General features: G+C 48.3%; 1 protein-coding gene across 1 annotated transcript in view; it reads left to right on the top strand.

Moving 5' to 3' along the window:
- The window catches only part of TG (thyroglobulin), a 245642-nt gene that overhangs the window by 78419 nt on the left and 143081 nt on the right, over nt 1-24142 (top strand). The window contains exons 28-35 of the mRNA XM_025993474.2: nt 4262-4327; nt 6433-6513; nt 8934-9071; nt 10021-10197; nt 11517-11628; nt 13871-13950; nt 14653-14796; nt 21493-21555. Of these exons, the coding sequence (XP_025849259.2) occupies nt 4262-4327; nt 6433-6513; nt 8934-9071; nt 10021-10197; nt 11517-11628; nt 13871-13950; nt 14653-14796; nt 21493-21555 (861 nt within the window). The remainder of the gene's footprint in view (nt 1-4261; nt 4328-6432; nt 6514-8933; nt 9072-10020; nt 10198-11516; nt 11629-13870; nt 13951-14652; nt 14797-21492; nt 21556-24142) is intronic.

Here is a 24142-nt window from a genome sequence, read left to right as displayed (position 1 = left end):
TTGGAAGAACACTGCTGGGTTTATTATGGATCCCAAAGGCTTCATGCTTTGGGCAGTGGTGAGACTCAGGCTGATAGCTGGCATCCGTTGCCTGCGTAGGAGTCTGTTTTGTATCAGTGAGGGCCATTGTCTCAGGGTGCTGAGGGCTAGGTGGAGAAATTTCCCATGTCTCTGGGATGCCCACCGTCACCAGATGCATTTGGAGCAGACCATCCATTGGGCAGCTACAAATAGGATGACCCTGTTATAGTTATTTACAATAGTTGTCATGTGCTTTGCACTAAGCAGAGCCTGAGACAAGGATTTAGGAATGCAGTTTATTTAGGAAGGGAAAGGAATATGAGGTGGACTCTGAAACCCGGGCTTTCTAGTTTGGGATGCTGTCCACTCCTAGGCAGTAGACGCAAACTAACCGCCCCAGACACAGCACATGACCTCTCTACGGAAGTGTTCCGAAGTAAATCAAGACCACACAACACCCACCAACCCTCTGAATCAAGGCTCCATGCCAAACCCCAAAACTTCTAAATGTGTATATGTCCCTGTTGCCTTGATTATGGAGAGAGAGGTGATGAGTCAGAGTGTGGAGGCCTGTTTGTGTCACAGGGATATTCTAACTCAACTGTCACGGAAGGAATGGAACAAATATCTGGACAGTCAAAACTGTTTTCCCCTAAAATATTGCTTCACAGGGAAGAGGAGGAATCACGTTTGCTCCAGTTCTATGCGCCCCGTCTCAATCAACAAAATTGAGCCTGGAAAGTTTTGGGGAATGGAGTGAAGGGCTGGAAGTCTGCGTTAGGAAAGTCCAGCCTTCCTGTGCTTGGGAAGATAATGCTCTGTGTTTGCTCGGTGGGCTCTGAGTATCATTGATTACATTGTTTTCCTCATCTATCCCTCCTTGAGTTTATTAACGTACAAACAGCAGTTCTGCAGCAGGGATGATGTCAGGTGTGGGTGATATAGAGAGGAACAGGGCCCGTTCCCAACCTTGGAAAGCTCTAGTACAGTCAATGGACAGTGACAGTCAAGTGTGAGATTAGAGATCCAGGTGTTTGTTGAGTGCTCTACAAATGCAGAGGAGGAGCATGTAACCCAGCCAGAGGGTTCGTGGGGGCTGTCTAGTAGGAGATGATGCTGACTCTGATTTTTAAAGAATGAGTAGAGGCTAACCAGTTGGAAGAGGGTGAGAGTTCGAGGCAGAGAGGGGAAATCTGGGCAGTGATGCCGAAGCCTGGAAGCCTGCAAAGACAAGCCCCTTGGAGACGACACATGGTCACTCATGCTGCCAAGAACGAAGTCCCAGAGAAGTGAATTCTGAAATGTGTGGTAGCTGTCACAAGACTGGGGGTAGAATTGCCTTTCGGGAAGGATACCCTGGTGCTGTGTGGCTGGGGGGTGGGAAGGAGTCTAGGGAACCAATGAAAGACTATGATAAGCCAAGAGGGAGGGTCCCACAGACGGGGTATGTTTGAGACCAGTTTGGGAAACAGGCTGGTTGGATGTGGAGGTTGATGCCAGGGAGGAGGATGGCTCCGAGAGAAGTGAGTGCCCTTGACCAACTCGGGAAGTAGGAGGAGCTGAGTGTGGATGTGGAAATGGGGAAGATAAGAGAGAGGGCAGTGCCATTCCTTCCACTCCCATGTCCTCTGTGCATGCCTGTGGAAACCTGGCAGTTGCCCCCCAAGGTCTCACAACTTTCTCTGTGGCGATTTACAAACATTTGCACATCAGTCTGTAGATGTCGGTTGGTGACTTTCTGAATCTACCAGATGCTCAACTTTTCGAGTGCAGAAGTGAACTGAATTCCATTGGATTGAATGGTGTCAAAGTGAGCAAACACCAAGGATAAGGTGAAGACTCACCTTTTCCAGGCTAGAAGCCACAGGGTTCTGTTGCCTCAAGGTGGACAAAAAGTGGGTAAGGAAATTCCATCCCCACCACAGTTTAGTGCATTCTGGCCCCAAACACAGCCTTAGACCTGTGTGCACCTGTGTGGAGCCCCTGTTCTTCTCTGGGTGATGGAGAGCATCTCTAAGTTTCCTTGCTACTCCATGAAAATCAGGACACACCACCTCAAGATGTTCTAGACAACGTGTGAGAGGCTCACCCACTCACCCAAGTCAGGAATGAGGACTACTGAGTGGTGGAGAAATCCTTGAGGGATTGTTGCTCTTGGGAAGGGACAGCGATGGGGATGTGGATGAAGGCTCATTGAGGGCCCATGATCAAAATGCTCAGTAGTCTCTCATGGTAAACTACTTTGTAAAGTGGTCCTTCATTTTAGTCTTATATTTAAAGCACCGTAGAGGTAAGACGTCATTTCTCCTCCTTTTACAGGATAAATAAGAATCCTAATACAAAGCTTAAACTATTTTGAAAATTTTACTTTATTTATTTATTTTACTTACACCTATGTTACCAAAAGTATCTATATCTATCTATCTATCTATCTATCTATCTATCTATCTATCCATTCATCCATCCCACATAGCGAGGCATAGTCAGTATACCGCATAGATTTGGGTGTAAAAAGATTTAAGAAACAAATTATCTAATTACTTTTGAGACAAGGCCCAAAGTCCCCTCGCCTGCCCTTCGTCACAAGAAAATGTGGTCAAGAAAGATGGCAGAGCAGAGCAGATTGAGCAGATGGCCCTGCTCGGTGTTGGTGTTGGAGGAGTATATGATGGGCTCCTCAGGAGTGTGTAGACTGAATTTCAAATTGTCAGAGATCCAAGTCTAGATCTCCCAGGTCTCATAGATTTTAATTTCCCCTCATTTTTATAAGTGACATCCACCCTCTGAAGTGGGTGATGAGAGAATTATGAGTAGGTCTTTTAGGGAAATGCGTAATCACAATATTGGGCAGCATGAGACGTTCTAGAATTATTGTGTATTCCCATTTTAGAAGCAAAACCAAATGGAAGCACAACTCAATATTGTTGGCTCCCACCCCCACCCCTAGCATAGAGCATGGTCATTCTTGGGAGGGGCAGGGGCTCATGACTTTAATAGCTGAGTTTTCCAAATCATTCACTCTTTAAACCTCCTTGAACACCTCTCTAAACAGAAGCACATCTGCAGATGTTTGCCATTTTGGATGGGCAGAATTGTGATTGAGAACATGGGGTATGGAGCCAAGCAGGTGGGATTTGAATTCTGGCATTGACTTCTCTAGATTTTGATCTTCACCTGGTATTTAGGGACAAGAATACCTATCTGTGAGGTTTAAGTGAAGCAATATCTGGAAGGTGCTCATCATAGTGTTGGGCAAGTGGCAATGACTCTTAATAACAATTGACTATAATAATATATGGTTCTTGATGATAATGAGCAACATGTGATCACTTCTTGAGGTCTCAGGTTGGGCACCAGGCGTTTCCTGCCACGTGCGGAATGTTTGCCTCCAGAACCTGTGTCTTCTGAGCTCTTTCCTCAGCCTTTCATAGCGCAGGGGGATAGGCAGGATCTTAGGGCTGAGCAGAGGCAAGAGAGGTGGCCTTTTTTTTTTTTTTTTTTTTACAATTTTATTTATTCATGAGAGATACATAGAGAGAAGCAGAGACATAGGCAGAGGGAGAAGCAGGCTCCCTGTGGGGAGCCCGATGCGGGACTAGATCCCAGGACTCTGGGATCACGCTCTGAGCCGAAGGCAGACACTCAATCACTGAGCCACCCAGATGCCCCAAGAGAGGCAAATTTGACCATCAAGGAATGGTGTGCAAAGACAGTCTCGTCTGGATGATTCCAGGCGGATGTAGCTCAGCAGAAAGGAACACTGAATAATACTAATAATGAATCAAATAATGGCAGCTGCCCATCATAGAGTGAATATCAAATGTCTAGGGCCACAGAAGACAGTTCATAGTATCCCCACCCTCCCAAATATGATCCCTGCTTGCCTATGTGGTGAGATTCTCAGAGGGCATCCATGACATGGACAATTGACATGTACCGGAGTCTCTACAGGCTTGGTTCTCTTTCAGCTGATCCCCATTACCTTCACTCGTTCTGTGTCATAAGAAAATCTCTTTGTTGCCCTGCACAAGACACCTGGGGTCTGACCAGCTCTGGTTTTGTACCGGGGATCTGGAGGACAGCTCCACGATGCTCTCTGTGTGGGGGTGCACCTTGATAGGAAATGGGGTTCTCAGGCCAGGAGTGGTCCGTGTGGGAGAGGTGGGTCAGTGTGGCCAATGCGGGTCCCTTTGAGAACAAGCCCATTCAAGCTCGTAAAAATAATTATCTCTCCTTGCAGTTCCGGTAGCCCTGGAAGGAACTTCGGGCACCGTTACCAGCTTCCAGCGGGTTTATCTCTGGAAAGGTGAGATGTGGGGTGGAGCGGGGGAGCGGGGATGCTGATTACACCAGACGGCTGGGCTCCACCTCCCGTTCACAGGGCACTTTGCTCCCCAGAAAGAAACAATCGTAGAGATTTGCTTTCCAAGTGAGTGCTCTGTGTGGCATAGATGGGCCTGACCCTCATCAGATAAGACACCAAGCCCCAGGAGAAACATGACAAGTGTCGAAGCCCCAGGAAGGATGGGGGAAGGAAGCAGGGCTTCCTGTGAGATCAAGTTCGCTGCCCTTGCTCTGGGGTGGGCGCTCCCAGGCCGCTGCACACCAGGGAGGCATTTCTCCAGGGCTCTCGGCCACAGGGGGCTGGTCTCATGGCCAAGGGACGCATGAGCCCGGCTTGGAGGTAGTGCTATTGCAGGTGCATGGAGCACACTGGGGCTGCAGATAAAATAAAACCCACACTTGGATCTCCCTGCTGCTGTGTTTGTCCTCCTCCGAATCTCCTGAGCATTGACCAAGTGCCTACTCAGAGCTGGGGCAGGGCAAAATATTTGGGATGAGTCTGAATGACATGGGATAAAAGAGTCGGGTGAGGCACGGCCTTCACCTGTAGGAGGCTCCAGCCTCAGGAGGCAGCCTGAGCAGCAGATCCATACAGGCCATGGGGCCAGTGGGAGGAGGAGGACAGATCCCGCCCCACATCACGTCCCTCCTCTTCCTGGGATCCCTCCCTCACCCATATCGGGTCCCTGTAGAGACACGATTGGTGACCCTGGTGACCTGTTTTTGTGCCTGTGAAGTGACCTCATGGGAAGGAGCACAGAGCGTGCGGCAGAGTCACTGTGTATGATTTCTGGTTGAGTCACCTCCTCGCGGCCTTGTGCACACCATTCATACCCTCCAAGACCCGTCTCCTCAAGGGCAAGCACAGGAATGAGTGCTCGCCTCCCAGAGCTGCATGGGCGTGGGCCCGAGGGTCACATGTGCAGTGCTGGGAGCTGTGCCGGGTGCATGGGGTGGCTGACTCAAACTGGGGTTGGCGAGGCTGGATGGAGGGACAGGAGGGACAGGAGAGAAAGAAACAGAGAGTGGCCACCATTTGCTCATTCTAAAGTGATTTCACTAGATGATACACCTCTTTTTTGCATTTAGCTGTCCCTATAAGGAGGCTGACTGAGGGGTGGGATTGAGGGGATACATTTTAGTCATTTTGCAGACAAGATAAGGTGTGGAGAGGTTTGGTGAAATGCCCAGAGGTCCCTGTGGGGGACCAGAGGGCCCAGACTCTGGCTCCAAGTTTAGTGCTTCCTAGTTATCAAAAATTTCTTTTTTAAAATAAAGAGTTTATTTATGAGAGAGAGAGAGAGAGAGAGAGAGAGAGAGAGAGAGAATATGAGTGGAGGAGGGGCAGAGGGAGAGGGAGAAGTAGACTTCCCGATGAGCAGAGAGGCTGATGCGAGACTCAATCCCAGGGATTGAGTCCTAAGGATCATGGGATCATGACCTGAGCCAAAGGCAGACGCTTAACTGACTGAGCCCCAGGCACCCCCAAAATTTCTGATAAATAAGCTGCTGGCTGGTGAAGAATTAAGGAAGAGCTTCTCCCGAGGACATGTGCCGCGTGGAGCAGAAGCCCCCAAAGGCTTGTCTGATACCCGCTTCTCCCCATAGGCTCACTCTGCTCTCATGGAGACAAGTTCCCAGCATGGAGATTTTTAAAAAAATTTTTCAAATTCTAGTTCATCAACTTTCCTCCTGCATATTCTGGGATAGACTATTTCATCTCTACGCCTCTCTGTTTTCTCTGGAGTAAAATGAGAATCTTACTCCTTTTTCACAGGGTGTTCTAAAAACCAATATTTATGGATACATTTCATCACCTTTGCAATGAATCATTTTAGTATCAAGGACAATAATGATTCTGGTATTGAGAGGTTGGCTGATGTTCCACAAAAGGCCAAAGAGTACAGGCCTCTGCCACTGGATTCAGCCCAGACCCTATCTCAGACACCTGGCGGTGGACCGTGAGGATTTCCCACATTGTCATTTTGTTGACGAGAAGAATATCTCCTTTTTTCCATCCCAATGTAAGACTAACAATCCTTTTATTTTTTTTTTTTGCCCTCCCAGAGTCTGACATGGGATCTCGGTCTGAGTCTATGGGATGTAGAAGAGACATGGAACCAAGGCCAGCATCTCCAACAGAAACAGGTACCAGTCCCCAAACCCTTTTATATGCCTGGGTGTCTGGCTGTGGAGACAAGATGGTGACACCAGGCGTTTGATCAGTGAATGAGCCTGTTATCATCATTGCACTCCGTAGCTAGGGACTACTCTCTAGCTCTTCAACCAGTTATTCATTTCACAAATACAGGCAGCTCCTCAGGGGGGCATTGGGCACAGAAAGGAAAGTGAAATCATTGCAGAATCACCACTGCTCCTGGAAAAGCAGACAACCATAGCAATGAAAGACTCTTAAAGACCAAGCTTCATCCGACTGCAGGCAGTGAGTGCAAACAGAATGTACAGATTCTGGAATTGTGTGGGGAGACAGATTTCTCGAGAAAGAGTCATTTAATGCAGTGGAAGATCTAAAGCCATACATTAGCAGGGGCAGAAAGTATGTGCAGAGACACTCTATCCCTAGCATTTGCAATTGTTATTTCTCAGGTGGAGTGAAAACTCAGGGTGGGAACAGGGAGGAGAGAGGGAGAGGAAGAGGAAAGAGGATGAGGAAGAGGAGAAGGTTTTATATAAAATGAGATTTCAAGTTTCTTTAGAGGAAAACAGAGGAAAAGCTCTGGGCGTACTAGCTTCAGATTCCCACTTGGCGACCATCCTCTGAGCTGAGTTGAATTGCCCTTGCCATCAGGGGCCTGGCTCCTGCTGGCACTCCTGCTGGCATTCTTGGGGCACTTTTGTTTGGGCTGCCCACCCCCCTGTACCTTACCTCGTGGCAAGGTATAGGTGAATGATGGTGGAGCAATCCTAGATAGTCTGTAAAATCCATCATTATCCCCTGTGTCAGGCCACACCTACAAAACCATCACAGGACTCCCACAGGAAGTGGAATCCCCTCACTCCCCCCACCCCCGACCAGGGGAGCTGAACTCCCCCTTCCCCCTGCCCAAGACCTTGGAAAGAATCAGAGTGAATAGACCCAGCTCGGGTTAGTTTTCCCTTTCTGAGCTGATTAAATTCCTGGGCTTAGGAAGATAACACCCCTGCAGGAAAGACCTCTTTGATCTGCTCCTCTGCAGCTGGGCCCAGAGCCACCGCCATGCCTTGTTTACCTGGCCTGAGCTCCACGATGTCCCTGAGAATGGCCTCCCCAGTTCAGAGCATGGTGAGGGATTGTCCGTTTTCTGCCCCAGGAAGGACAGCAACATGGGCTTTGGGGTCTCTGGCAAGGCTAGCCTTTTGGCCTTGGCAGATGTTAGTAAAGCTTTTATCTCTTGTGGTGGATTTTGTTGGTGAAAAAGGTCAGTCTTCAGGAGCCTGCTCTATGGAGCATGGAGAGTGGGCTCCCGGGAGGATGCTGAAGCCCAAGGCAAATGGGAGTCCATATGGCATGTCATGCACCTTATGCCAGAGCCCTGAGCTAAGATACATTGTAAACAGGCTCCAGCTCAACTCCATGAATTGCTTCATGCCCCCAGTGTAAGCATCTCTGTAAAGTCAGAGCTCTCATGAAGGGCCTAAATAGGCTCCTCCCCCCCGGGCCTGGGACATTGGGGTCCTCCTCCCTGGAGAACCTCTTTATAGAGCAACAGAATGTCAGAGCAGGAGGGAACAGCATTGGCCTTGAAGCTCAGGAGGACTAGATAGGTGAGGAAGAGGGGAGAGCATGGACAACAGTCCTGGGGCAGCAAGCAGTATGGCAATACTTCTGGAGTGTGAGTTGAGGACTGGAGATAAAGCTTAAAATATAGGTAGAGCCTGGACCAAGACGAAAGCTTGGACTTCCATCCTGTGGGCAGCAGGGCACCAGAAAGAGCCTTAAGCCAGCAGTCATGGCATGTGAAGATATAAAGAAAGACCAGTCAAGCTGGAGATTTCAGATGGGGCAGAGCAGAGCTGAAAGCTGTCTTCACAGACGAAGGCTGTCATTTGGGAAAGAGACAGGATTTCTGTGTGGCTTCAAAAGATAGGAGCATCCGTGGTTCAAAGTGACAGATTTGACTTCACAACTTCTGAATGGTGGAGTGGGGTGCTCTGGTCAACCCAGACAGGTCATGCAGGGGTACAGGGGCATCGACCAGAAATACTATGGGGAAACTCCTGCCTTGGGTGAAAAGTTGAACCAGATGGCTCCCAGTGTTTCTTCCAAACTAAGATTCTAAGATTTTGCAACTCTATAATTTTTAGGAGTTTCTGAAAACTTCTGAATCCTTTCTGCCTGGCTAGACTCCCAGGCCCATGGCCTCCAGACCTCCTCTGGCTTCACATAGCCTAAAAAAAACCGTGTGTGTGTGTGTGTGTGTGTGTGTGTGTGTGTGTGTGTGTGTGTGTGGTGTTTGTGTGTGTGAGAGAGAGACAGTGAGAGACACACATAAACAGAGGGGTGGGGACAGAGAGAGGCCTGTTGTAGAGATAAAGCGAAGGATATTGATTCTCTCCTTCTTTTTTAGATTTGACAACAGAGCTTTTCTCCCCTGTGGACCTTGACCAGGTCATTGTCAATGGAAGCCAATCCCTGCCCAGCCAGCAGCACTGGCTTTTCAAACACCTGTTTTCTCCTCAGCAGGCAAACCTGTGGTGCCTGTCTCGTAAGTATCCTTAGACCCCATCCGTCCTCTTCTAGATCCACTGGTCAGGCAACACAAACCTGGTTTAACAACTCTCAAGAAATAGATATGATGAAACTCAATGGCATAACTCAGGGGTCACTTCAGTGTTAGTACAGTCAGTGATATAGAAGAAAGACAGGATATAACCCATATCTTCAAGAAGCTCATGGTATAGATAATCTCTACTCTACTCTCAGAACCTATCATCCTTCTAACTATGCATCCACCCACCCATCATCCACTCACCCATCATCCATCCATCCATCCCTCTATTCATCCATCATCCTTATTTCATCTATCCACCCATTTATCCACTCATTCATCCATCCATTTATCCATCCACCCATCCATCCATCCATCCATCCATCTACCCATCATCCATCCATCCATCCTTTTACCCAACAGGCATGTGCTATGTCTACCATGCATTATGTTCTAAGCCTTGGGTTTGACCTTGGGGATGAGAAAACAGAAGAAGATGAATTAATTATGACCCCTCCCTGTGAGGGAGCTACCATATTCCAGTGGAAAACTCTGACATGGGAGTGGGAGCAGGGGAGATCATTCACAGAGTTCAAAGTTTTTATAGTCCTGTGGGCTCTGATCCCAACTGCCTCTGAGATGGTCTGCATAGATCCAATGGAATACTGCCCTATCGTCTCCTGTATTTATGAGTTTACACTGCACTCTTCACCTTCTTAGAATGTTTTTATTCAGAGCCACATGGACTCCTTGTTTGGTGGACAGTCCCCTCCCCAGCTAGCAGAACCTCATTGTTTTTTTCTTGGGCCTTCCAGACTGGGTAGTCTCAACTATCCTGGGCCTCTGTCCTCCCAGGAGGAATCCCTATCAGGTATAGAGGGACCTGTAGAGGTTCCTTTCCTGCAGACCTCCCAAGGGCTAAAACCCATTGCTTCCTTGCCTGCAGGCTGTGTCCAGGAGCCCTCTTTCTGTCAGCTGGTGGAGATAACAGACAGTGCACCCTTGTATTTCACCTGCGCCCTCTACCCAGAAGCCCGGGTGTGTGACAACGTCATGGAGTCCAGTCCCAAGGGCTGCAGACTGATCCTGCCCCACAGGCCAGAGACCCTGTTCCGGAAGAAAGGTGAGTGCTTGGTGGGCATCTGCACAAACTGCATTTCCAGTGGTCTACGGGCTCTGTGGTTTTAGAAGTATCCAGATTAACTTATTCTTCCTTTTAAAATTGAAGTTACTCATGCTCCTTGCAGTAATGTGAAGTCATTTAGAAATGCAGGATGTTGACTATAGAGACCAATCCTGTCCTGCAATCCCACTCCTTAGAAAAAGTCACCATTAATGCACATATCAGTTAAAATTCCATTTGGCTGTATATCACAGAAAATGCCAACAGTGGCTTTAACAAGATAGAAGTTGCTTTTTCCCCTGAGGACATTAATGACATTTCTTTTTTTGGAGTCCCCCCCACCCTCCGCCATGCAGTCTCCATTTCTTCCAAGATGTTATCATGCTTCATTTACTGTTCTATCAGTGCTGGAGGTCTTTCTCAGAGATCTGGCAACCCTTGGTTTCACACTCAAATGTAAGAGAGGGACCCAGAAGCTGACTGGGAGGCTTAGAGTATGTGGTGAGAGCTTACTGACTTTTAAGTTTCCCTGTAGGATAATCTAGTTGGGCTACCCTTTGGGAAATCCCTCTGGTTATTATCTTTAGGCCCTTCCCTACGTAGGAATCTTGTAATATCTGGCCTGGGGCTATGAGCCTGGCTGATACTCATTTGGATACCAAATACAGTTGGAAGATGGGAGTCTCAACCTTCACCATGTGGATGAACTTGAAGGAATCCCCTAGTTTCAGTGTGAAACTCCCACCATGAACTCCACCTGATGCACCTAAGAGAGACTCTTTTTTTGGACCTCTCCAGAGAATAAACCTTCCACCTTCTTCTATGGTGGGGAGAGGACACTCGTCTACTGTGCAAAAGAGAGGAAGCCATCTGGAGACCTAACTGCTTCTTAAAGAGATTTCCAGCCTATCCTGGTTTAGCCCACCTTCATCCCAGTGACACCAACACTTAAACTTTTTGAGATTCCAGAAGGTGTATAGTATTTCTTCTTGTTCTTCCCACAGAAAAGTCATAGATTAGGTTTTCTTAGGTCTACAAAGTGAACTTTGTACTCCTCTGTGTTCTTTCTGGCATTCACAACTTTGTTGCTCCATCCCCTCTTCTATTCTCTTTATGCCTGTGGGTGTGAGCCTTTACACAAATCTCCTTGCTGTTATTTTTGTGAGATCTGGATGAAAGCAGAGCATAAGCATGGGAGTTTAATAGGCCATCTTTAATTGGAAGCTCTTGACCTGGTGTCTACACCCTCACCCTCATATTTTCATGGATGCAACAGATCTGTCCCTAAATAATGTTATTTCTTTCTCCCTCCTGTGTAGTTATACTGAGAGATAAAGTGAAGAACTTTTATACTCGCCTGCCATTCCAAAAACTGATGGGGATTTCCATTAGAAACAAAATGCTCATGTCTGAAAAATCCATTTCCAATGGGTAAGCTACATCTGTCCCTTCAAGTGTTTATTATTAAGGCTTTTCTATGGCCATAAAGACAGTGACTTAATATCAGTTAAAGGCACACAGAGAAAAACCTGTAAAGCCCAAAGTGAAGAGTGAAAAGGTAATGAGGAGGTGACCATACCTAAAAACTGTGGCCAAGGTCAACACAAAATCGAGCCCTGAACGCTCAGTCAGCTGACACAAAAGGGAAACACTGACCCATGTCTTGTCAATTAACAAAAGTTACCAAGTATTGTAGTGAACCGGGTGAGCAAAGTCTCACTGTGCTGTATGCAGAATCTGGAGAAGCTGTGGAACTTTTAACAGGATCACAAGATGATAAGGACTTTGAATTTGTTATACTTCTTATTTTTAAAAGTATGTTGTGATATATTTAGTTAGCTATTATTTAGTTGTTTTAATTGAGGGTGACATTTCCGTCAGCCTAGTTTATGGATCTCATGCATCAGGATCACCAAGAGGACTTTTTTAAAAAATAAATTTTATTTATTTATTCGTGAGAGATACAGAGAGAGAGGCAGAGACATAGGCAGAGGGAGAAGCAGGCTCCCTGCTGGGAGCCTAATGCAGGACTCCATCCGAGGACCCTGGGATCAGGACTTGAGCCTAAGGCAGATGCTCAACCACTGAACCACCCAGGCATCCCCCAAGAGAACTTTTTACAAACCACATTCCTGGGTCCTTTCCTGGACCTACTGAGTCAGCATTTCCTGGCGTGGGGCTCAAGACTCTGAATTTCAAGTAAGATTCTCCTCCCAGTGATTCTTTTCTACTTTAGAATTGGAGAATCATTGATCTATGATCTGTTGGTCTATGAAGTGTTGTTGATTTTTGAAACTATGTCATGTTGCTGGTGTTGAAGATCAGCTTTTGAAAAATGGAATTAAAAGGACGCTACAGGGCAGACTGTCTTGAGATCTGGTAGGGTGTCTCCTGTGATGATGGGACAGGGTTAGAGAAGGATGGTTAGAACCAGGGATCAGTTTGATTCTGGTGCTGGGGACAGAGAAGGGTGGTTCGATGGGAAAGCACCTCATTCAGGCTGGAGCTCAGCATTGGGCTTCCATGGAAGAAGAACAAAGTGATGGGTGGGCAAGTTGGGTGGGGCAGGACTCTGGAAGAGGGAGCTGTGGGACAAACGGTCTACATGCATCAGGGCAGAGATGCAGTCAGCATTGGAAAAACTGCCCAAGACATGGAGGTTTTATCCACAAGGATGTGACTTGGATTTGGGGGCTCTTAAGACAGAGCAGGAGAATGGCAAGAAGACGGCAGGGTCCCTACCTTGAAAAGGAGCTGAGGAGTCAAGCCACCTCTCAGGAGTCAAGAATGGGTGATCACAACTGGGACACGTGATTAGGGTGAGAGATACTAGAACTGAGCCCAGGAGCACTGGGTTGGGGGCACGTAGGTGGCTCAGTGGTTAAGCATCTGCCTTTGGCTCAGGTCATGATCCTAGAGTCCTGGGATCGAGTCCCACATCAGGATCCCTAGAGGGAGCCTGCTTCTCCCTCTGTCTGTGTCTCTGCCTCCCTCTGTATCTCTCATGAATAAATAAGTAAAATCTTAAAAAAAAAAAAGTAGCATTGGCTTGGAGCCACTGTTTCTCTAGGACAGGTCCTAGAAGCTGAAAGTGGGATCTAGCAGCCACTGAATTATTAAGAAAAGTAGGTCCTGGGATGGGACCTGGATGTGCTGACCCAGCAAATAGGGGCCTGTTCTTGGAGTGTGATCATCCTACATTGCAGAGCAGACATGGAGGGAAGCTGTGTTGGGAGACAAATGCAGGTCATTTCCAATAGACACCTAGTTGGGTCAGTAAATCCATAAGCCCATAGAATCCCCCATTTCTGAAGATGCCTTTTCATCTTTCCTACCATCGCTTCCTAGTCCCATAGCCCAAAGCTGGACTCTCTCCCAATCTGAACGGATTGGCATGTTCAGGACACTGGGTGAGCATGGCTTAGAGACGGGCACATAACAGACACAGAATAAATGCTCGATGAATGAATGAGCCAACGAATGAAGGAGAAAAGAGTAGAATTCTGTTTTCAGAAGGAACCTCAAAGCTAGGAATTCACTTATGTGTATTAGCCAAAGCATCCCTACTTTTAGAAGTCATGAAGAAGAGAGCCCCTAGATGTAGGAACGACTGTAATTCGGTAGGTCCTGGGCCACCCACACAAACCCTCTTCCCTCTCTCTTCCGACTCCAGCTTCTTTGAATGTGAACGGCTGTGTGATGTGGACCCGTGCTGCACTGGCTTTGGTTTTCTCAATGTTTCCCAGTTAACAGGTAGTCGTGATAATAACTCTGGCTGCCTGCACTCAGCTCCTGGCAGCCTGGAGAGCATGCTCACACCTCTGGTCTCATGCTGGGTGGGGAGGTGTGATCTTTGTTCCCAGATGGGAAGTAGGGGCGGGGACAGGGGAGGTGGTTCATAATTAGGATACCTGGACATGGCTTCTGGCTCACTGCACGGGCACCTTTACACAGCACTACTGCCAGGCTAGAATCACCTCCCTCCATACTCTTGTATTATCTCTCCAGACCCAGCTCAGGCAGTTTGGTGGGATGAGCTTTGGATCTATCTGTATGACCTGAATTGAAAACTTGATTCAGTCGCTTCCTAGGGGTATGATCCTAAAAAAGCCACTGCATCATAGATCCTTGGCATCCCTTATCTGCAAATAGGAATACAAACGCTACCCCTCTCCTGGCATTGCATGAGGATCAAGTGATAGGATGCAGACAGAGCCCAAGCACAGACATGGGCATGTGACGGGTGCCCCGTAAGGATTAGCTGCCTCCATCCCTGTCCTCTTAGACCAGGAGCTCATTGCAGTACCCGGTTTTTCCATCAGTGACTAGGATCACACCTGGAATGCAATAGAGTACCCCAAATATCTACTGGAGAATAAGTTTGCAGAAATTTTCTTATTCACATACAGTCGACTGTCTTGACATTTTCCTGGTCCTGGTTACTGTTTGCTCCAGGAGGAGAGGTGATGTGCCTAACTCTGAACAGCTTGGGACTTCAGACATGCTCTGAAGAAAACATGGGAGCCTGGCGCATTCTGGACTGTGGCTCCCCTGACACTGAGGTCCGAACCTATCCCTTCGGATGGTACCAGAAGCCTGGTGAGTGACCTGTCCCAAACAGCTGTGTGGGTATCTTTAGTTGACCATTTCCCAACCATTAGGATGACATCCTTGGGCTGGGAAGTAGATTAGCTGGGATTCATTGGGTACAAGGGACAGAAACTGAGTCTGTTCTACTTAAACAGGAAATAAAATTTTTAAAAGTCTGCTAATAGACTCAAAAGAAAGATACTTGCTAGGTCTCTTGGATGTATTCAGCAGGAATGGATGGACACTTCTCCATCATTGGGTTTTGGTGGCTATAGTCAAGCTTTAAATTCAAGGGAGAGAGTTTGGCTCAGCTTGGGCTATGAGTCCTCCCACTGCCAGAGGGAGGGTGGGGAGGCTTGAGTGATGGTCCCAGAAAGACTGGATGTGTTAGGGGAGAGGAGGGTCCCCAAAGTATAGTTAAGGTGCTGTTGCTGGGCAGGGGAAACCAACAGATGTGCCCTCTGCCAAGTTCCCTTGTTTTTTGAAACTTGTCACTTCATCAGGACAAAGGAGACTCATGGTCGTCTTGGGGCGAGAAAAGGGGACACTGGTGTGTATTTGACAACATACATGGAGTTGGGATTTCAGGGTTGAGGCAGTTGTTGCCCCAGGGTGGCACTTCACATGTATGTGCTGATTACATCCCAGCACATTTTAGGAGCTCAGTCTGAAACTGGTGAATGAATGAATGAATGAATGAATGGTCTACATGCATGGTGTGATGGAGAAGCCCTTGTACTCAAATGAAGAGATATTAGTGTCTTCCCAACTCTGCCATCTACTGAAGCTTTGTCTTTGGAAAAGTCTTCCCTTTCCTCAGTTTCCCCATGGGTAAAACAATGAGTGAGACTTACTCTGGCCTTCTTGGTTCCTACCTTCCGGGTGTACATGAGTGTGGATTCACCTGGGGAACAGGAGGCAGCTGCATGGAAACTGGACATCCTCACCCTGTGTCCCAGAAGCAAATTCATAGACATGTCCCAGATACAAAAAGATTGAAAACCGCCTCTGAGTAGGTGTCCAATGGAGAGACTGAGCCAAGGTTCGTTATCTCCAATCTCTCCTACTAGTGGCTTCCTGTTTAGTTTTCAGAGTTGATTATTGGACAGATACTGGCCCTGCTGGGGCACCTGGAAATGAGAGTCATGGAATGTGTGGTTTGGAGGAATCTTAGAGATCCATAACTTTGATCTCTGCATTCTTCACATCACCCAACACAACACGCTGCCCTAAGGAGGGAAGGAGAGGAAACTTGGTGTTGCTCATGGGGCTGCAGAGTGTCCACACGTGTGCTGTATCCCTGCTCATGCTGGGGCTTCTACATGGGCGTATAATTCAATACTCCTGGTGCCCGTTGGAATTGGCATTATTTCCTCCATCTTGAGATGAAGGCATAGAAAGTTGAAGCTACTCAAGTCAAGCCACACAGCTGGAGTCAAGTTGCAAGCCCAGAGCTCATGACTCTAAACTTCACCCTCCTCCATTTTCATGCTGCCTGGAGGGTCTTCTGTATCCCAGGAGTGATTGGATGGGCAGATGTCCAGATGCTTTGTTTGACTGGTTTTCCCCTCTTCAATTAACTAATAAGCAATTAACTAATACACTGAAAAAAATAAAATAAAACTAATAAACTAACAGACCAGTCAGTGATTTGGCTTCTGGTTCCAGAGCCATCTCCAGCTTGAGGGGCCGGGGCCGGGACCCCTTGGCAGAATCTGGCCCTTGGATCTTGCTCATGTGCCTACTAATCTCCAAGGCATTCCTTGGCTTCAGGGCAGATTTATTTGGAGTTAATTATTAGCAGACTGAATGGAATCTTTCCTGCTGTCTACCTTGAGCATCCTGCGACTGATCCTTGATCTGAATTCACTCAGGGTCAGGGTTACGCTTTTCATTTTATTTTCACATCTTGATTTATTTTAGGGAAAACATCAGGGTTGTAGGATGAAAGAGCCTCACTGGGTTTCTATATAGAGAAGAATGTTCCATATAGGCTTTCCACTAACTCGCAGGGATGGGAGAGAAGCGAGTGCCCGCTGAGGACAGTGGCCCCTGCGGGAGACCCAAGGCCAGCTCTGGGTTTTGAGGGGGCTTCAAAACAAGTCTTCCCCTTCAGAACCTCCCTGCCCATCTCTCCTCCTGTCCGTCTTCCCATCTCCTCACCCCAACAAAGACTGAAAAATATCAGTTTCCATCCTCATCTTGCTCAGGGGAGAGTCGGGTAAAAAGAAGCTTAAGAAATAAGTCATTTGTTCAGAAATATCATGGGAATCAGACCAGAGCATTACAGCATCATGGCAGGAGTTGGAAAGGCAGAGAACCCAAGGTGCTCATTTTCCCCACTCGATTCCATCTGTTCTGTGTCTTTTCATCTGACAGCACAGACCACTAGCTTTTTCCAAACATATGTTTTGTGGGGTCAGGCTGGGGACTCAGAGTTCTGTCCAGAAACCAGAGACCAGGGAATTAAGAATTCCCAGCGGTGCTCTCTTTCAGCGGACACTGACTGAGCATCGGCCATGCCCAGGGCCTCCGGTGTTGCTAATCCAGCTCTTCCTGTGGGGCTGGCTGGAGAAAGCATTTGTAAGCATCATCTCATCTAAACCTCACAACCACTGTCAGATGAGGAAAGGGAACTCCAGGGAGGTCAAACCACTTGCCCACAGTCACACAGGAATTGTGTCTGAGTCACCCAGCCACATAACATAATGACTCAATCAATCAGAAAGAACGAGGTCTGAGCTCTGGCTGTCATTTGCCTGCCCGAGCCTGGAAGGGAGCATAGGACCCCGATCTTCCCACCTCCATCAGTTCTGGTGCACGAAGCGTGCATTTGTCTGCAAAAATTCTTGCAAAGAATTTCCGTAATAGACCTTGCCCTAGCTTCAGATGCATGGCGTGGCCATTTAGGGGGCTGACATCTATACTTAGTCTTTACCACGGGCCTCTTATTGGGCTCCAGGCTGAGAGCCAGAGACAAGAAGCGTAACACCTGTCCCATTTCCGAAGAACTACCCCTGAGAAAGGAGAAAGGAAGTGATACTCACTGAGTTCCTACTACATGTCAAACACCATGGGAGCCTGGGAAGTGGATGGTCCTGCCTGCAGAGGCTTTAGCTGGGCCGGGGAGGCAGATATGAGAGAAACGGAACATTTCTTGAGCAATTACTATTTGTCACAAGCAACTCTAGAGCACTTTGTCTCCTGTATTAATTTCCCACCCCCCTGGGAGGTTGGCTCTCTATTCCTCTCCCCTCGTGAGGAGATAATTATTCCCCGTGGAATCAGAGAGTTATGCAGAGATGTGGCTGACGATCCTGTGGTGGGATCCACAGGGGCTTCTGGAGCGTGAAAAGGATTGTGCCCAAGTGGCTCCAGGGAAAGTCTGCATGTAGGTGAAGACCAGCGGGCTGAAGGGAGCAGTGGCCACTGAGTGGGGACAGGCAGCAGGCCCTGGTGGGAGGGGTGCACCATGGTCCTGCCCTCCCAGCTCTCAGGGCTTCAGAGAGCCACACAGCATCACACCATGAGCTCAGGACTAGGCTGTTTGCAGAGCAGAGGCGAGAGCTTAGCCTCCTGGGATCCCGGAGCCCCAACAGGGGACCCCAGAGAGCCCGTGGCAATGCTCTATCTGATTTTGCTGTCCACAGTGAACAGAAAGTTCCATGTGTCAGATCAGAGCCTACCCAGGCTCATGCTGAGCAAGGGTGTATGCAAAGGAGGCTGTTTGTAGCCCCTTCCCGGCAGTGGGACCCGAGAGCAAGCATTCTTAGCCTCCTGGGTGGCAGTAGTGGGCGCTGCTCTGTGGTCAGACAGTGCCCCAGAACCCAGGGTTTTCTGGAAGGGGTGGGGGCCTCTGGGGCCTCTGTACCCTCCCTATGCTCTTTGAAGAGAGCTAGAGCCATTCTCTCCACAGCTGTGCATGGCCTGCAAGTGGGGCAGGGTCTTTGGTTTGTTTATAAAGTCAAATGTGGCTTCTAAAAAAAAAACCCAATTGAAGCCACATGGTTCCTGTCTTCTGCTAAGCAAATGTACGTGGACCTTGTAGCAGTTCTAGATACGGGAACGTAACCTGGGAAGGAAATGAAAAACCCTTCTAATTACGCCTCCGTGCAATCCACATCGAAACTGCCACATGTAGGTAGGGTTAGTGAACGGTCCACCCTTGGTCCTCACTCCCCTCCGGTTGACAGATCCTGCCTTGTACTCAGCCTCAAGCTGGCTCCAGACACCAGGCTGGCAATTTTTTTTTTTTTTTTGCTATAACATCTTATTTAGTCCCCAAGCAACCCGATGAGGTAGGGCCTGTTGCCGGCCCTATTCTGTTTCACAGGAGGCAATGTGAGCAGGAGCCCTGCTTTGTAGTGGTTGCCACTTGCCAGGCTGTAAACGTCCCCATCATGACTGTTTTAGGTTACCAACTTGCTTTCTATTTTACCCTAAAGGCAAAATCCTATTAGGAATCCTATTAAGATACTATTAGGAAATACTGCCCTGGGGGATGAGAAGAGGTAAAGAAAGCAAGAACAGTGGGGCTATGTGACCTGTTCTCTGCTGAGATGAACTGCATGGTAGGGCTCCCTATGTGGTTTCCAGTGACCCCTTAGCACAATAAAGTTAACTGTATACTCTGTGTGTACCATATACATTCTTCACAATACCACACAACGCAATGCAATACAACACGATGATAGAGATGTTGCCTTTGCAAGCTGTGTTTCTTTTGAATTCTAAATTTCAAGATACATTTCCAGAAGCAGAGTTACTGAGGCCAAGGGTGGGAACATTTGAATGGCCTTGATACAGATGGTCTAATTGTTCTCTGTAGACTGCAGTCACACTCAGGACCTTTGCTTTGCTCTGAGAACCACTCTCTTCCAGGAAAGACAGATATTTCAACAAACAAACCAGGCTGGCCCGCTGGGGGTAGTGGTGCATGGCGGTGGTTAGTGGCTCTGAGTGTAGACTGAGCAGCTCACAGAACGTAGGATGGCCAAAACCACAGCTCGGTGGTCCTCAGACCGTGTCCTCGGACCAGCATCACCTGGGAACCTGTTAGAAATGCCAGAGTACAGGCCCCACCCAGGATCTGCTAGATCAGACATGGTGGGCGTGGGGCTGACTTGGTGGTGTTACCAAGCCTGGGAACCAGAGCCTTAGAATGATGACTGAGGGGAGAGCAGGTGTTTCCAGGCAGGTAGAGCCATGCAAACAACAACAACAATAACGACAACAAAACCCCCAAAATACTACAACTGGAGGTTCTAGAATGGAGTGAGGCTGGGTGAGCTGACCCAAAGTGAAGAAGGCAGGGGAGGGGAGGCACTTTAGGGATCAGAAGAAGGAGGATGACTCTCATCTGAGGCTATTCATGGAGGCAGACAAGGACAACAGACAGTGCCAAAGTGTGTCACCGTAGAAGGACAGTGTTAAGAATGAATAATGACCCGCATTTGTTGAGTGCCTACTGTATGTCCAAAGCTTTACATGTACCAGCTCATCTAAACCTTACAGACCTGAGACAGCTATGGTGGTAGCTGCCTATTTTACAAACAAGGACATCGAGAACAGGGAGATGAGGTAACTTGTCCAGGTCATGCAGAGGGAAGCATCCAAGCCAGTCTTGCCCTGGGCAGCTGACCCCAGAGCCCCGCCCTTGACTGCCTACCATGCTCCCTGCAGCTGAGCAAGGCAGGGGATTCCTCATGCATTCCTGGTTTAGGCCACTGGGAGAGAACTCTGATGGGGCTTTAGGTCTGCTGAGGGAGAGAGGTCTGTTCAGGGGGAGAAGAGGATAGTTAACACTATGGATCACCAACTCAGTGCGCCTGGTTTCTCATTTAATTTTTACAACATCCTCATTTTATCAAGGCTGACACCAGGTCTAGACAAGTCAGGTGACTTGTCCCTCCACACTGCTTCTATGTGGCACATGGAGATCCAGGTGCAGGTCTGTCTATGCTCAAAGTCCATGCTCTGTCCATCCCGTCATGCCACGTGCCATGAATACCCGCCACTTACTGAGCTCTTGCCCCATGCCTGGCACCATGTTATCTTCTGTCATCCTCACGGTCACTCTCAAGGTAGATTGTGTTATCCTCATCGTGCACATGTGGAAATAGGCTCAGAGGGATGAAGTGCCTTGCCCAAGTGAACAGAGTCAGAGAGTGATGGCCGTAAGCATGTATGCTATCCCCAGCCTGTTCCCCGGGGACATGACAGGACTGCACTTGCTCACCCCCAGCCTCACTGATGGCTTTGGTCAGTGACACGTGTGCAAATGGGGTGTGTAGGCAAAAGCCATAGAACAAGAGGAAAGTTTGCTGTGTAGGCAAAAGCCATAGAACAAGAGGAAAGTTTGCTGTGTTCTCTTTCCCTGTGGCAGTGTCATGGAAGCAAGGGGCATCCCACCTGGACCCCATCCTTCACTTGGGGTCCGGGTGGGATGACACAGAGCCAAGCCCCAGGCCACCCCAGCAGACACAGAGTGTGAGGCACAGACCATCTGGGTGGTGGTTTTAAGCCGCTGAGATGGGACTGTCACCTTGGCCCAACCTAATCCCTCCTGACCCATTCAGGGTGTCTCCAGGAGCTGAACGCAGCCTGCCTGCCCTCCAGATCCGATTTCGCCATCACCACCATGAACCTCTATTAATGCCTTTGAGGGTCTAGGGGAGCTAAAAGGCTGATTCTTCTTCTTTTCAGCTGCTCGGAATGATGCTCCCAGTTTTTGCCCTGTGGTGACTCCGCCTTCCCTTCCAGAGAAAGGTAAGTGCATTGTCTTTTCCACTTCCCTGATGAGAGAGCCATCTCACTTTCCCTTCTTCTCCTCTTCCCTTAGTTTCACCCAGTGGCTGATAGCTCATGGGGCCCTCTTACAGCCATTTATTTGAGCTCCTGTCAAGTGTGCACAAGCGTAGATAGGGCCATGCCAGCACCACACCCATTTCTCAGTTGAGGAAACCAGCTCCCAGAGAAGAAATGCCTTCCTTGACCAAATGGTGCCACCCGTTGGAAGCAGAGGAGGGGTTAGTCCAGGTGCTAAACTGCTGCGCAGAGGAGGGGTTAGTCCAGGTGCTAAACCGCTGCACCACCCAGGGATCCCCAGTTCCCATACTTTTCATCTCAAGGATTGTTTTTACCCAGCCAAGGAATGACTGGACCTGTACCATCCTGGGGCAGTGTTAAGAATGGTGGCACTTATGTCCCCAAAGGGGAAGGACTAGCTATCAGTGCAGAGGAGTGGGGGCTCACCGGGTGGCCCGGTGACATCTAAGGCAGGGCACCAAGCCTGGGAGTATGGCCCAGACTGAAGCTGCTGCCCCTACCCGCATGTTGCACACAGCCCCAGCACCACATGTCCCATCTGGTCATCAGGCCGCAGAAAGCGTGGGGAGTGGGCGTAGTGGAGCCATCCCAGAGGGTGGTGAGCTGGGAGCAGGGCAGGCGAGCGTGGGCCTCGATGCACATCCTTATTCTACACGTCCTTCCCTAAGTCAGGAAATGACTCCCAGGGCCCAAGTGACATTAATTCCTGTCCTGTGACATGATGTCTGAGGAGCTCCAGACATCTGTCATTATGGTCCTGCCTAAAGAGTCAGAATATAGCTTGTGTAGGAGGGAACCATTTAGCCGAGGCTGTGGCTAAAAGTATAAACGTCCTCAACCCAGGTTGCGAGTTTCTTCCACCCAGTTCAAAGAGCTAACTTTGGGGATCACGTGCACACACATATATTTTTTCCCCCTGCTCATTCTATATGGAATTACATCTGTGTCTCAGCACCTGAAGACCTTCTCTCCAGGACTTGGGGTGCAAACACCACATGTGTACGATCTGGTGTCAGCTTTTAGAAGTACCATCAGGTAGGAGTCACCATTGGCCAAGAAATGCATGGTGGACCGGGGCGCTTAGGGAATGTCAACATACCCAGGGCCAAGCAGGGGATATGTATCCCAGCCAGACTTTGGTCAAGGTTGATGTCAATTTTTATCAAGATCCTATAAACGCAATTGAAATAACCAAATTGTCTCCAAAGATTTATGGTTTAAAGAAACCCAACTGGTCCCTGGTCTCGCCTCTACTGCCTACCATTTCTATTTCCAGAAGCCTCTGGAACTGTTAACTCTTAGATTTTTTTTTTCTCCCTCTGGCCTCTCTGTTTCTAAATAACATAGAGATCCTGCCATTCTTTGATTTGTCCGTCTTGGAAGCAACTGTCTTCCCGCCTTGATGGGGGAGGACTTTTTTTTTTTTTTTTTTTTTTTTTTTTTTTTTTTATCACCGTCTCCAATTTTACCCCTGCATCTGCAACATGTAGTTCATGTTAGACTTGGGGTCAAAACCAGAGTGAGTGTTATTTGTTCCATCCACGTATATATGGCTCCCTGGGGAGCCCCTCAAAACAAGAACCACCTCCTGTTACCATTACCCATCACTGTGTGTGGGCAGCTTACCCTCCTGTTTCCGCCCCACGTCCCACACCAGCCTTCCACAGGACCTCATCCTTCTTGGGCTTCCCGGGGCGCCTGTGGAGCAGACAGGTCAAGTCCATACTCTGCTCTGCAGGCACCTGCATCATTAGCTCCTCCACGCTGACGTGTCCCTCAGCACGCCTCCCTCTCCTTCCCCTCACTGAAAAATTTGTTGAATTCCCTTATCTGCTCTTTGCTCATTCTTGTTTCCTCTTGTTATCTCTGCAGGTCTAGTCGTTTCAAATTCCTCTACCTCATTTTGTAGGAGGGAGAGAGGAGAAATGTGCCGTATCTAACTAAATGGGAAATAACATTCGTTTTCTTTTTTTTTTTTGTTCAATGGGACTTTTATTTTTTTAATAAATTTAATTTTTATTTGTGTTCAATTTGCCAACATACAGAATAACACCCAGTGCTCATCCCATCAAGTGCCCCCCTCAGTGCCCGTCACCCAGTCACCCCCACCCCCGCCCTCCTTCCCTTCCACCACCCCTAGTTCGTTTCCCAGAGTTAGGAGTCTCTCATGTTCTGTCTCCCTTTCTGATATTTCCCACTCATTTTTTCTCCTTTCCCCTTTATTCTCTTTCACCATTTTTTATATTCCCCAAATGAATGAGACCATACAATGTTTGTCCTTCTCCGATTGACTTACTTCACTCAGCATAATACCCTCCAGTTCCATCCACATCGAAGCAAATGGTGGGTATTCATCATATCTAATGGCTGAGGAATATTCCAGTGTACACATAAACCACATCTTCTTTATCCTCATCTTTCGATGGACACCGAGGCTCCTTCCACAGTTTGGCTATTGTGGACATTGCTGCTATAAACATCAGGGTGCAGGTGTCCCGGCGTTTCACTGCATCTATACCTTTGGGGT

The sequence above is a fragment of the Vulpes vulpes genome, chromosome 13 (assembly GCF_048418805.1).
Source record: "Vulpes vulpes isolate BD-2025 chromosome 13, VulVul3, whole genome shotgun sequence".
In the NCBI taxonomy this organism is placed as follows: domain Eukaryota; kingdom Metazoa; phylum Chordata; class Mammalia; order Carnivora; family Canidae; genus Vulpes; species Vulpes vulpes.
Note: the sequence above shows the minus strand (reverse complement) of the source record. Positions and strands in the feature narration are given on the sequence as shown.